Source organism: Lathamus discolor, chromosome 2 (assembly GCF_037157495.1).
Source record: "Lathamus discolor isolate bLatDis1 chromosome 2, bLatDis1.hap1, whole genome shotgun sequence".
NCBI classification, from domain to species: Eukaryota; Metazoa; Chordata; class Aves; order Psittaciformes; family Psittacidae; genus Lathamus; species Lathamus discolor.
Window position 1 is genome coordinate 74,240,787 of NC_088885.1, and position 12,243 is coordinate 74,253,029.

The following is a 12,243-nucleotide window of genomic DNA, read 5'->3' on the forward strand; positions in this document are numbered from 1 at the left end:
AAGACAAGTTACTACTGATCATTATTTCACTTGGCTGAATTTGCCATGTATGTTTTCAGAGATACCTCTGAAATGCCTGATATGTAAGGCCTTAACTAAAACAAACAAACAAAATCTACAGCAGATTTTATTAGCAGGAGGGACAAATAAAAGGAAGAGGGTGGCAAAGAAAGCAATGCAGAGAGAACGTGGAGTTTAAAAGTAGGGAAAGATACAAACATTTTGGCTGACACAGCAGCAAAGTCAGCTTGGAGAAGAATTAAGGACAACAGAGGTAATCATTTACCAAGGCAGTAGTTTTAAGATGTTGACATATATCTTCAGACCAAGGAGGAAAAAAAAAAAAAACCCAGATAAGACTGTCAGAATTATGACAACTTCTTCAGCTGACTGCTAGTGAGGAAAGTAGACAGGAAAGGCATCTGAAGATTATTCTTCCTCGAATGCTCCCATTTAATTTTCAGGAGTATTAATACAGGCCACATATTGACATTGATGAGCAAAAAGATTGTTGAGGAACGGAAGCACATGTTTCCTTGTGCAGACATCTGAACAGCTTACAGTCACAGGTGGCTCTGAACTTAAAAGTAGGAAATGAAGCTTGCATGAAAACTAAAGTGGAAGTGTGTGGCATTGAGGGTTTTGTGATCATGGTTTCTTTAGACTCTAAATACTCTTTAGGCCAGGAACACTTAGAGGAACTCAGAAATGTTTTCAACTTTAAGAAAGCTGACTTCAGGAAAATGTGATATGCCCCAAGGAATTTTAGCTGGAATCCTATGAAACATGGGAAACATAGAGCTGAATTTCTAAAAAACTTCTGAAGAGACTGAAATTTAAAGCCAGCCTTCTTAATTCCAAGGAGAAAAAGGGCAACTGAGGCAAATTCAGTTAAGTGCAGGATGTGAGGATTTAAGGAAGAAGTTCTTCACTGTAAGGGTGGTGAGGCACTGGAATGGGTTGCCCAGGGAAGCTGTGAATGCTCCATCCCTGGTGGTGTTCAAGGCCAGGTTGGATAGAGCCTTGGGTGACATGGTTTAGTATGAGGTGTCCCTGCCCATGCTAGGGGGGTTGGAACTAGATGATCTTAAGGTCCTTTTCAACCCTAACTATTCTATGATTCTGTAAGTAAAGATGTAAAGTTTAGTGTAGGTGTCACATAGATAATTTCGGAAATGTCATCTTCTATCTATCCATCTATGTAGATAATTTTGGTACAATTATCTGTAGATATAAATATCTGTAGATACTTTAGATACAATAAACAATAATTTGAAAAGCAAAAAATCTATTTGGGAGGGATACAGAACTTCTCATGAGTTAGAAAGAGCACTTTTTAAGAAATGATTCCAGGAGGAATGAGTAATTTTTTTTACAGTCATAAATTTTTCCTCCTAACCATTACATGGAGTTTAATTTATATCAGTGCTAGAAAGACCTGGGAGAAAAATGTTTAATTGCTTAAGGCATATAACAAAAGGAAGAAGAAGTTAGCATGTCTTTTTTTTTCTTTGAAGAATAATAAGAGGCCAGATGAAGACTTAAATATTAGCATCACATTCTGACAGAGTTTCCAGGGCTTGCTCAAAGGAAGGAAATTTGCATTGATGTATGTACATCCTCAGAGTTACAGCCACACCAGCCCACAGCAAATGTGATGCATGAATACAACCTGCAGTTCCTATCCTAGGCAAGCTGTATGACAGCTACAGAAACAGGTGGGAAGCAAGGGAAAGAATTCTCTGCAACACATGCAGAGCATTAGATTCAGAGAAAAAACAGTATTTAGGTATGGTTGAAAGATTTTTTTTTGTTCCTTTTAAAACGTAACATAAACTCCTAACTGAGAGATATATATATCTTAAATTCTTCAGTGATAGGACAGACCAGTGAGACCTGGAGTTAATCTTTGTTGTTGCAGGAAAGGGCAATGAAATGAAGCAAGTTCCTGTAGAACTGTTAGCTTAATATCTACATGCAAAAATAAGAGAGGTAATTTTACTCAAACACCTTAACGGGCAAAATTTGATTAGAAGCAATTGTGCAATTCTTAGAGGGAAATTTCTGCATACAAATGAATAGTAATAAACTTGTTGAAAGATAAGAAAATTAAAGACGGGCCCTAATTCTCCAAAAATTACCCAACTCCAGGGGTTGAGAGACCTGGTATTTCCGACATCCTGTGCTGCAGGGCTGCTTGTTTCCAACTGATTGAGGTGTCTCATTGAATTCCAGTTTTAACTTTTAAAAGAAATTTAAAATTAATTCTCATATAATTTATTGTAAATACCAAATAGATTATTTAAATCCGAGTATAGATAAGTAGCCTACCTACAATATGAATGTTCTGAGCGCACCAAAAATAGAAAAGAGTAGTGATGATTTCTGAAGTATCTACATTTTACAGGTGATTAAACTGTAGTAGCAACTTATCTTTCTATACTGAGGGCAGCAAATGAGTATAAAGTATGACCTTGCTGGCCATGTGCTAAAAAAGCCTGCACAATGTATGAAAGCATCTTTCATACTGTATGAAATTCAGCATTTTGCTTTTTAGCAAACTTGTCATGAAGCTTCTGTGAGAAACTGCTAATTTTAAGAAAGACAGAAGTAATGATTTCTCCCCAATCCTTGCAGCAGGCTAGAGTCTCCAAATACAATTAAAAAAGGGTCAGATAGGAATTCAATAGAAGCTGAAGGAAATAGTACCGACTGGCTTGCACTTGGCAAGATGCAAGGAGGGAAGGAGAGAGACATGCATTAGAAGCATTAGCAGGAACAATTCCCAAGACCAGTAACTATCAGAGGGCCCCAAGGCAGTCAAAAGTAGAGTGAAAAGATTTAGAGTCAAGGCATGCAAAGGGTCTACTTAGCTAGACCAGAAGACAGTCTCACATTTCAAGGTTTCTTCTTCAGTACAGCTAAGCTTTTCAACGGGAGGCCTTGACCCTAGGGATCACTAACTGAAGAAAACAAATGTGTTTTCAAATAAATGTATTGGCACTGTCAGAACTGACTGTACACAAGATTAGATGATATTTATTTTCACTTTTCAGAATACCATGTTTAATTTTAGAGAGGCAGACAGACAGACAGACAGAAACGTTACCAAAGAAGACATAAGTATCTGAACATCAGATTTTCTGTGTTAGCCGAGATTCAACAGCAGAATTCCTGCTAACTGATCTGGCTAAGCCTCCTTCCAAAATGTCAGTCTGAGGTTTTCCTGCCTTCAGTGGTCTTGGTGAGGGTGGTGGGAGGGGACACATGCTGTGAGTCTGTTTCAGTTCTGTCATTGCTTTTCCTCACTTTCTTGCAATGGATTGGATTTTGATCTGGTATTTTGGAATTGCACAGATGTGATTCCCTGACTGAAACACACTGAAGTTTGCCTGCCTTTGGAATTGAAGGAGGAAAGGAATGAGGAAAAGGAATTAAAAACAGAATTAAAAAAAAAAAAAAAAAAAAAGTGATTCTGGTTACCCATTCTGAGATACTTTAAAAAGGAAGCTTTTATTGCAGCAAGCAGATGCCACATCTTTTCATAGAGGAATTTGCTCACAGTTCATCTGCATGTTTCTTAAGACAAAGGTACTTCTAACCCCATTTTGTACTTCTACCTGCATCATGCTTGAGCAGCTTCATGGCCTTCTTGTTAAACACAAAGCAAGATAGGGGCAATGGAAGACAGAGATGGAGCCCAAAGGAAGGTGGCCTATGACAGACCAGATAATTTCAGATAAAGATCAGATTCACTATTTCAGCTGAAAATGTCTGAGCACATGAATAGGGTGCAACTACAGTGAGGGTTTCCAAATAGCTATGTACTACCCATGAATTTTGAGGAGTGAATATGTACTTGTTAGTAAGAGGTATGACAAAGCAGGGAAGTGGGTCTCACAAAGCACAGACTTGTTGGGTCAAGTGTCCTTTTCCTGTTTGGCAAGTCCTTTTGTCTCTGTGTCCTCCTTATCATCCTGACACCTCACCAAAGCCAGAATGATGGACAGCTCTTAATGACTTCCTAGTGTTTGATTCTGATACAGGGCCCAGCCCTTTTATGCATAACATGAAAGTCTATTCCCCCCCTCGAATTTCCACTTTAGAACCCATGTCCACTTCCACACATGCGACTCCCTACTCCCACCCTGCAATCTGTGTCAAGACAAGCATGTTCTTGTCACACCTTGCTTGAATCAGGCAGCTGAAGCCAGCACTTCTGAATAGATGAAGTGACAGCCAATGCTATGTCAGCAGCCAGTGGGACTGGTACCCCCACCCCAGGAGATGAGAACATCCTTTCCTGGGCACACCCACTCCCACAACGTACAACTGGGGCTATTGTTCCCCATGTCCAGAAGCCAGGCTCTGTCCTGTGTCCTGCATCGTCTCTGTGCACTGCTACCATCCTGCCTGACTTGGAAATACTAGGGTATGTTTTATTTTTTTGTTTTGGTGGGTTTTATTGTTTTTTTTTTCGGTTGTTTTTTTTTTTCTTCTCCCAGCATGCTCATTAACATTTGAACACAGGGGTTAGTGGATTGGTCCTGCCAGCAAAGCGCCCAAGAAAAGAAAGCACACATGCACTTCTAAAATGGGTAACCACAGCTACACAGACCTAAGCTGAACAGCGGATACTCATGATATGGAGTTGAAACACTGTCACGAGGACACAGACACTTTAAAAACCAAGCCTAGTACCCATCTTCCTCTGCTTTCCCTTTCTGCAGCTGGAGGAGAGATGACCACACATCCATTCGAGACCAGAAGGAACAAGAAGCCGTTTTACACTTTGTTTCCCAGAAGATGATGTTTCACCCCCCTAAGAATCCCCTCTGCCCTTCAGAGAGGGTGACTGAAGCAGAGTCATGTCTCTGAGACAGGGCAAACCAGCTCTACCTGGGCAGTGCTGCCTGCCTGCCTGCCTGCCTGCCTGTTCCCAGGCTGCTGGCTGTGAGGGGGCCAACAAGCAGGCTAATTTAGAGCTTTAAAAGCTGGCAGCAGGAGCGCAATTAAGCCGTTTTCACAGACTGCTGGCCAAATGCAGCAATTTATTGGCTGAGTGATTGGATTATTCATTTGCAAAGCTGAGAGAGGCATTTTCTTACCACTTCAGTTGGCCTGTAGTACTTGTGATTGACTGTCACATGAATTTTGCCAGTCTCTTTGCATCGTCCTACTTCATTTTCATTCTTCCCTTCCCACCTGTAAAGAAGATAAACATTTAATGAACCCATAATTACTTTAGTGCTCTGATCTTACCAACATTTGGCCTGCTTTCATTTACTTGAGGCTGGTGTCAGTTCTCCCTGCAGGACAGTCTAAACTCATTAGCTATAGGAACAAAGGCAGAGTTTAGACTTGAATGGAGCAACAATGGCTTTTGAAGTCTCTTTGTTTTGGTTTTTGATTCAGTGGAAGGTCTCAAATGCAGGACTTCCAAATTAAATACATAATGCTAGGTGAAAATAAAACGTCCTGATTTCAAATGTCTCATGTATCTGCAAATAAATATGACAGTGAGGATTTTCATTTGTGGATTGGTTCAAAGTTATTTTCTTAAAATATTTTTAATTCTTGTATTTTGGCGAATACTTTCAGGAACTCTTTAATCTCTTAATTTTATGGACATGAAGCTCTGTTTGAACAGCATTAAGCTGCATGAGTTAATTTGCACTTAACTAGGAAAACCAAAACAAAAACAGTTATTGAGTTTTCAGTTCTAGCTCAACATGGCACTTCACATAACCTGTACTGTAAACAGTACTTACTACCTGTGAGCTGAAAGTCAGCTACTTTGTCCAAACTAGTTTGATATGTGTTGAATGGCCTGCAATTTGCTGTCATTTATGTGATCTATTTTGTTAGTGACTGTCCTGGTCTAAAATTTTGGGAGCAGCAGAAGAGGAACGTTTTGGTGGGTAACTAGCTCTGCCTTTGGAGAGGCCAGCCTGCAGCCTGGAAGCCTGAGGACAATGCTTCTTTTTAAAACAAATAGTTCAGATGACACCTGTAGGAATGTACGTGTGTGCATCAAACGTAATCCATTGAACGCATAATATCCAGAGTTATGATTGAAACTCTATCCTCTCTTTGCTTTTTACCTCCAAGTGTATATCATGGGCTCTGAACCAGCTCACCACAACAGTGTGTAGTGATGAAGTCCTTTACTTATTTTGTGTTTAAGTAGAATCTATGTCATTTAAATCAGCACTGTGATTTAGGCTATTTAGCCTCAGTCGCCAGCAGTGAAAGAAAAGCATCCCTTGCCTCTCACTTACTAATTGTACTGCTAGCTCTTGGGATTTTGTCACAGGTTTGACTTCTCCTTGCTCCCCTGCCCTCTCCATCCCCCAAAGATTCTGGAAGACCTTAATTCTTTCACAGTCTCAGCCTTCATTTTTGAGTTTCAAGCCCTGAGGGCTAAAGAGGAAAGTCTGAAAATGTGACCTCTGTGTACCAATGAAGGTTAAAACACTGAAAGGCAGAAGGAAATACCAAATATGCATTATCACTAGTTTTTTAATCCCACAATTTTTTAAAGCACAACTCATGGCTTTTGGATGACTAGCAAGCCTTTAGGATGCTTGATACTGGGAACACTTCACACTAAAATAATTTCAAACAGATAATAGCCACAGTGAAGTCAGCTGCTAACAGCCAAGCCATGATGCTAAAGATGATTTATAATTTAAATTTTCTTTCTTTCTTTTTGCAGTTGCTCTGTTTGAAGCCTGAACTGCAAAGTTTTCATTCAGAAGCCAAAACTAACATTAGTCCCTCCCTTTAAAGGGCAGAGGGTAAAAATGTGCAGGACTCAAATGAGCTTAATAGAAAACTAACCGTCACCAGTAAAACAACAGGAAGCGCTTAGATCAGGAGACGTCAGTTGTTGTTGGAGGTCACTGAGCAGAGAACCCCATTTAACACCCAACAGGCTCCAGAAGGCTTGGCTGAGCCAATAAAGACTCACTTAATGTCGCTATCAAAGTTATATAACAATAGAAATAGCTTAAGAAGAAATCTCCACCCGTTCTGTTCAGCCCAGTAATGTGAAAAGTTCACAAGGAAAAAGAAGTACTTCTCATTGTGAACAAAGTAGCATGTGATAGCCACACTTCTAATTACTCCTGGCACCTCGGCGCTCACAGCTGGGGACACCATACTGCTGATAAAAGGGATTGCGCAGGGGCCAGCCTGACACCAGGAGCAAGACGTCCATTTAGTGAACCAACTCCCCCTTCCCTCTTCCTCTAACCACAAGGAAGGGAAAAGAAACCCATGAAACCCTCCTTAGTTTATAGTCAAGTTGCAATCAGAATTGTTAACTGCCAGGTTATCCTGGAGCATAAGCATGATGGAAGATGCATAAGAAGAGATTCAGAGCGGCCCTGCAGAGAAGGACTTGGGGGTGCTGGTCGATGAGAAAATGAACATGGGCTGGCAGTGTGCGCTCGCAGCCCAGAAAGCCAACCGTATCCTGGGCTGCATCAAAAGAAGCGTGACCAGCAGGTCGAAGGAGGTGATCCTGCCCCTCTACTCTGCTCTTGTGAGACCTCACCTGGAGTATTGTGTGCAGTTCTGGTGTCCTCAACATAAAAAGGACATGGAACTGCTGGAACAAGTCCAGAGGAGGGCCACGAGGATGAGCAGGGGACTGGAGCACCTCCCGTATGAAGACAGGCTGAGGAAGTTGGGGCTGTTCAGCCTGGAGAAGAGAAGGCTGCGTGGAGACCTCACAGCATTCTTCCAGTACCTGAAGGGGGCCTATAGGGATGCTGGGGAGGGACTCCTCGTCAGGGACTGTAGTGACAGGACAAGGGGTAACGGGTTAAAACTTAAACAGGGGAAATTTAGATTGGATATAAGGAGGAAATTCTTTCCTGTGAGGGTGGTGAGACACTGGAATCGGTTGCCAGGGAGGTTGTGAGTGCTCCATCCCTGGCGGTGTTCAAGGCCAGGTTGGATGAAGCCTTGTGTGGTATGGTTTAGTGTGAGGTGTCCCTACCTATGGCAGGGGGGTTGGAACTAGATGATCTTGAGGTCCTTTCCAACCCAAACTATTCTATGATTCTAAGGAATGCTCATGTTGCTGTGGTTTTAGATAGCTCAAGCCACAAGGACTACCCAGCTTTCTGTTCCTCAGGGTGGACACCCAAGTAGGCAAGAAGATAGCCTTGTGTAACTCGGGGGAAATGCAAACAATCCCTGGCTAAAGGAAGTTTGGCTAATCAGGGCTGGGCTAAATTTATAGAAGTTGGGCAGTGGATCCTCCTGACTCCCACCTGTGTCAAAGCCCAGGGCTCCCAAGCAGGTGCCTGCTGGCCTTGTGTAGGCTTTTCACAAAATGCTGGTCCTACAGCCTGCAGGCAACAAGCCTCTACAGCAACACCATTGCCTGTCCCACTCTGGAAATCTCCATCCTCTCACTGAAGTAAAGGATGGGATACCCTCATAGGCATAGCCAGAATGCTCTGCACCCAGAGAAGGATGTATGAGATCACATGCCTGCTACTGACAAAGTGGGTTTGATGCCCTCTGCATCTATGCTTCCACAAGTGCCTCACTGGTGGAGACGGTTGCTTTGGGATTGCTTAGGAAAATAGTCATGGTCAGCTCTGGTGGATACCACTACAATTACCTACCTCAGAAAATTCCATAAACAAAATTAATCACATTTTAGATGCATGTGCAAGTTTACTTATTTAAAATGTTCTTCACTGCAAGAACTTTTACACTCTAGATTTAAGGCTAATTCCATTTCTGCAGATCACTACTGTTATAATGCTTATTATCAGCAATGATGAATGCTCCTTTGCCTCTTCAAATTCCAATTCTTTTTAATTTCCTATAACTATTCAGTAACACAGTAAGCTTCCAGCTATAAAAACATCCACAGATACAGGGGATTTTCTGAGGGGGAAGAGCTGGGGTACCCATGCAGTGGGGTGAGGGATGGGTAGGGAAGGACACAGGGGAGCCAGGATAATTGAGAGGGGGTGGGAAAAGCACCGCAGTAGACCAAATGGTCTGAATAGCTGTAACTTAGAAGCAAACAAGGCAAAGTATATATATTTTTGAGGTGAAGAAATCAACCAAAAATGAAACCTTTCACAAAAGCACAGATAAACTGAACAAGTATACGCTTTTCATCTCCTTGTTGATTTTTACACAGAAACAGAACGGATAGCATTTAAAAAAATACTCAAAACCCACCAGTAGCTACAGCTGCTCAACGTCTTTATAGAAAATAAAATTATCATGTACACTTTTAAAATCAAATGCATGTCAATTGAAAATGTTTTCACATTTGAAAATGAAAAATAAATGAATTAAAAATAAAATTTCATGAAAATTATGGTCTTCTTCCACAGCTAACACCAGATACCACTTGTGCAGATTTCTCAGATTTGTGACGTGATTGCTGGTACACACACAATTAAGCCAAAGCACTTCATTCTGTCTTGGCCCTTCATAAACAGCAAAACTGACACTATGTAACAGACCATTAATGTCTTTTGCAAGTAATATTTTGTAGGGAAGCTTTAAATAGGACTCTTCATTGGCCACCAGTTCAACCACCAACCTTGCCAGCAGCTCTGATGCATCAAAGCAATCAAGGATATAGGGATTGCTTAACCACAGTCTTATGCTTAAATCTAAACAACAAGTATGCTGTCATAGAGGGATGTACATAAAATTTTTTTCAAATGCTCTGATGAATCAGGTCTTCAGTTTGTTCACTAAAGGAACATGGTAAAAACAATGCTGCTGTTGTTCTTACATTCCCAGCACTGTCCACCTCAAGTCTCTAAAATTTAAATCGTTATTCCCCACATTATGAAATTTTAAAAAAGAATACATGCTAGGCTCCTTTTTTCTTTTTTTTTTTCAATTAATTTTAAATCTTTTGAAGCTCTTGTCCATTTACTCCAAATTGTAAGTTTGTGTTGAGAAGAAAATGTTTTCTCAAAGAATATTAATGCTTCTGTGAAAATCAAAACAATCTGGAAAGAAAAGTTTTAGTTTCAAGTGAGTTCCATTACTGTCAAGCTGAAACAAAATTCTATTAATAATATCTAAAAAAGATGCTTTGACATTTTCAGAGCTTTTTTTTGTCCTCTGGAATGTGTTTAAAAATTCTTTTTAAGTTATTCTTTTTTAAAAAGGAGGTTAGAAGAGAAACAAAGTCCAGCTGACCTGAAATCAGATATTTTTCCAAATTGCATTTGTGAGAATTGTTTTCATTTCATTTGGGGAGGGGAATTTGTGGAATTTCCAGTGAAACACCACATTTTATTCTCACCCAGTCTTCCTTAGAGAAATTCTCATACTTCTTATGATGTATGAAATCCGATAATTAAGTTGTTACAGTCTTCAAACCTTAATTTGAATTCGGAAACAGTCATTAGTTCTGCCTACAGATAAAACCTTGTATCAATAAGAAAGTAATAAAGGAGTGCTCAGCTGTAAGAGTTAATTCTGCAGCTGAGGTGGGTTAAATGTCTCCCAAAACCTATGTTCTACAGTGAGAATACTGGAAGAAGTGGTGCAGTCCTAGGTGAGGGCCCTCGCTCATGTGGGTTCATCCAGACCAGCATTTTTCACCGACCTGGCTGGGTTCCTTTCAACTATCAGTCTTCACAATGCCTCCGATTTCTGTATGAGATTCTGTTCCCTTCCTCCTCATCTGAAAGCTTCTGATTTTCTTAAGCTGTTAAATACAACACACAACACTGGCCAGCCAGCAATTTTTTGGTGGGCAAAGGCCAGACCTGGAAACAGCAGCTGTTTTGATGATGACTTTTGATGGTTCCCCTTCCACATTCCCCCAGCACCATTACTAATGTATTGTTGGCTTTCCATTCTTAACAGCAATGCTTAAAATCTCATGTGCTTCTGTAACCCAACTTTACATTTTAAGGTAAAGTGAAAAAAACCCCCCACAACAAACCACTAAACCCCTCCTTCCTCAGTTCAATCTCAGTTCAGCCTTCACTGTCACTGAAGAGGCCACTTCTCCACTTCTGCTAGTAGTTCACCTCATTAGACCTTATACCTTATCTGTACACTTCCCCTTTTTAGGGTGATCTTTTATAAGACCAACTGGCATGTTAGTTAAGATAAAATTTGTATGTAGAGCCAAATGACTAAATATTCATTTTTACTGAATTAATTCTGATCCTGGAAGCAATGAATATTTCTGTAACAAATGTGCATGTATTTTTAGATTAATAAAACCACAATAAATCTTTCCACTGCTTGAACTTTTTTATTATTTTCTTTTTTCCCCTCTCTTTTCTTTCCACATTTGCAGACAGCAGTCTTTGTAGCACTCTGCAAAGAACTGTGAGTGCTGCAGTGGTTTCAGGCTATCTTTGCAATCCTGTTCTAATTTAATAAGATTAATGACAGAAAATTAGTCAAGACAAGCGTTTGCCTGTTTCGTTTACCCTGCTGTAGTTCAAATTATAGGTGGGAAGTGTTTCCCCCAAGTACTACTTAATTAGTAATAAGTAGAAGGGAAAGTAAAAGAAAAAAGAGTAATCCTTACAGGGGGAAAATATTTGTAGCTCTGAGGCTTTCTTGTTAGTACAAAGAACTGAATTTGAGTGATTCAGAGGACTATATAAATACAATTTGATTTTTTTTTCTTGAAAAAAGAAATGTCAGAAGCAAAAACCCACACAAGGTAGATAAACTTCTGTGTACACTTTACAGTCAATTTCAGAGACAGAATCAGTCTTACTGCAGCTGTACATTTCATTAGTTTCAAAAATGCAGTAGAGTTTCTCTTATTTTGGCTAGAAGACATAGTCCTGACATGTGCTAATGACTGGCTATGACACAGTATTATGCTATCTTCTTGGAAAGACTTTTTAGGCAGTCCTGGATTTTCAGCTGTATAACAATGTGAATTGCTAGGAAAACAAGCAAACAACTAAATATATATTTAGCTGTTTGATAGGGCAGCAGAATTGCTTTTCTTCCTGTTCTCTACTGCAACATCATGATGTGACAGCTAAGACTGTCAAATTTGCAACTTTTCCTGCCAAAACAGAAAGCAGGGATAGTTAAGAGCCCCTGCACATGTTTGCTGTGTTCTCAGATGTGCTATGAGCTCTGGCAACTGCTCATTCTTCCTGGCCATTTACTCCATCATTCCACCAATTTTGAAATGTGCATTGTACAGCAATAGTGGGAAGCCATGACATCACTTAAAATAGTGGAAAGGGCTGCTGG

General features: G+C 40.3%; 1 protein-coding gene across 4 annotated transcripts in view; it reads right to left on the minus strand.

Moving 5' to 3' along the window:
• GMDS (GDP-mannose 4,6-dehydratase) overlaps positions 1-12,243 on the minus strand; it is a 421,100-nt gene that overhangs the window by 67,071 nt on the left and 341,786 nt on the right. For all 4 annotated transcript variants that reach the window (XM_065667470.1, XM_065667469.1, XM_065667471.1 and 1 more), the window contains one exon: positions 5,109-5,205. In XM_065667470.1, the coding sequence (XP_065523542.1) occupies positions 5,109-5,205 (97 nt within the window). The remainder of the gene's footprint in view (positions 1-5,108; positions 5,206-12,243) is intronic.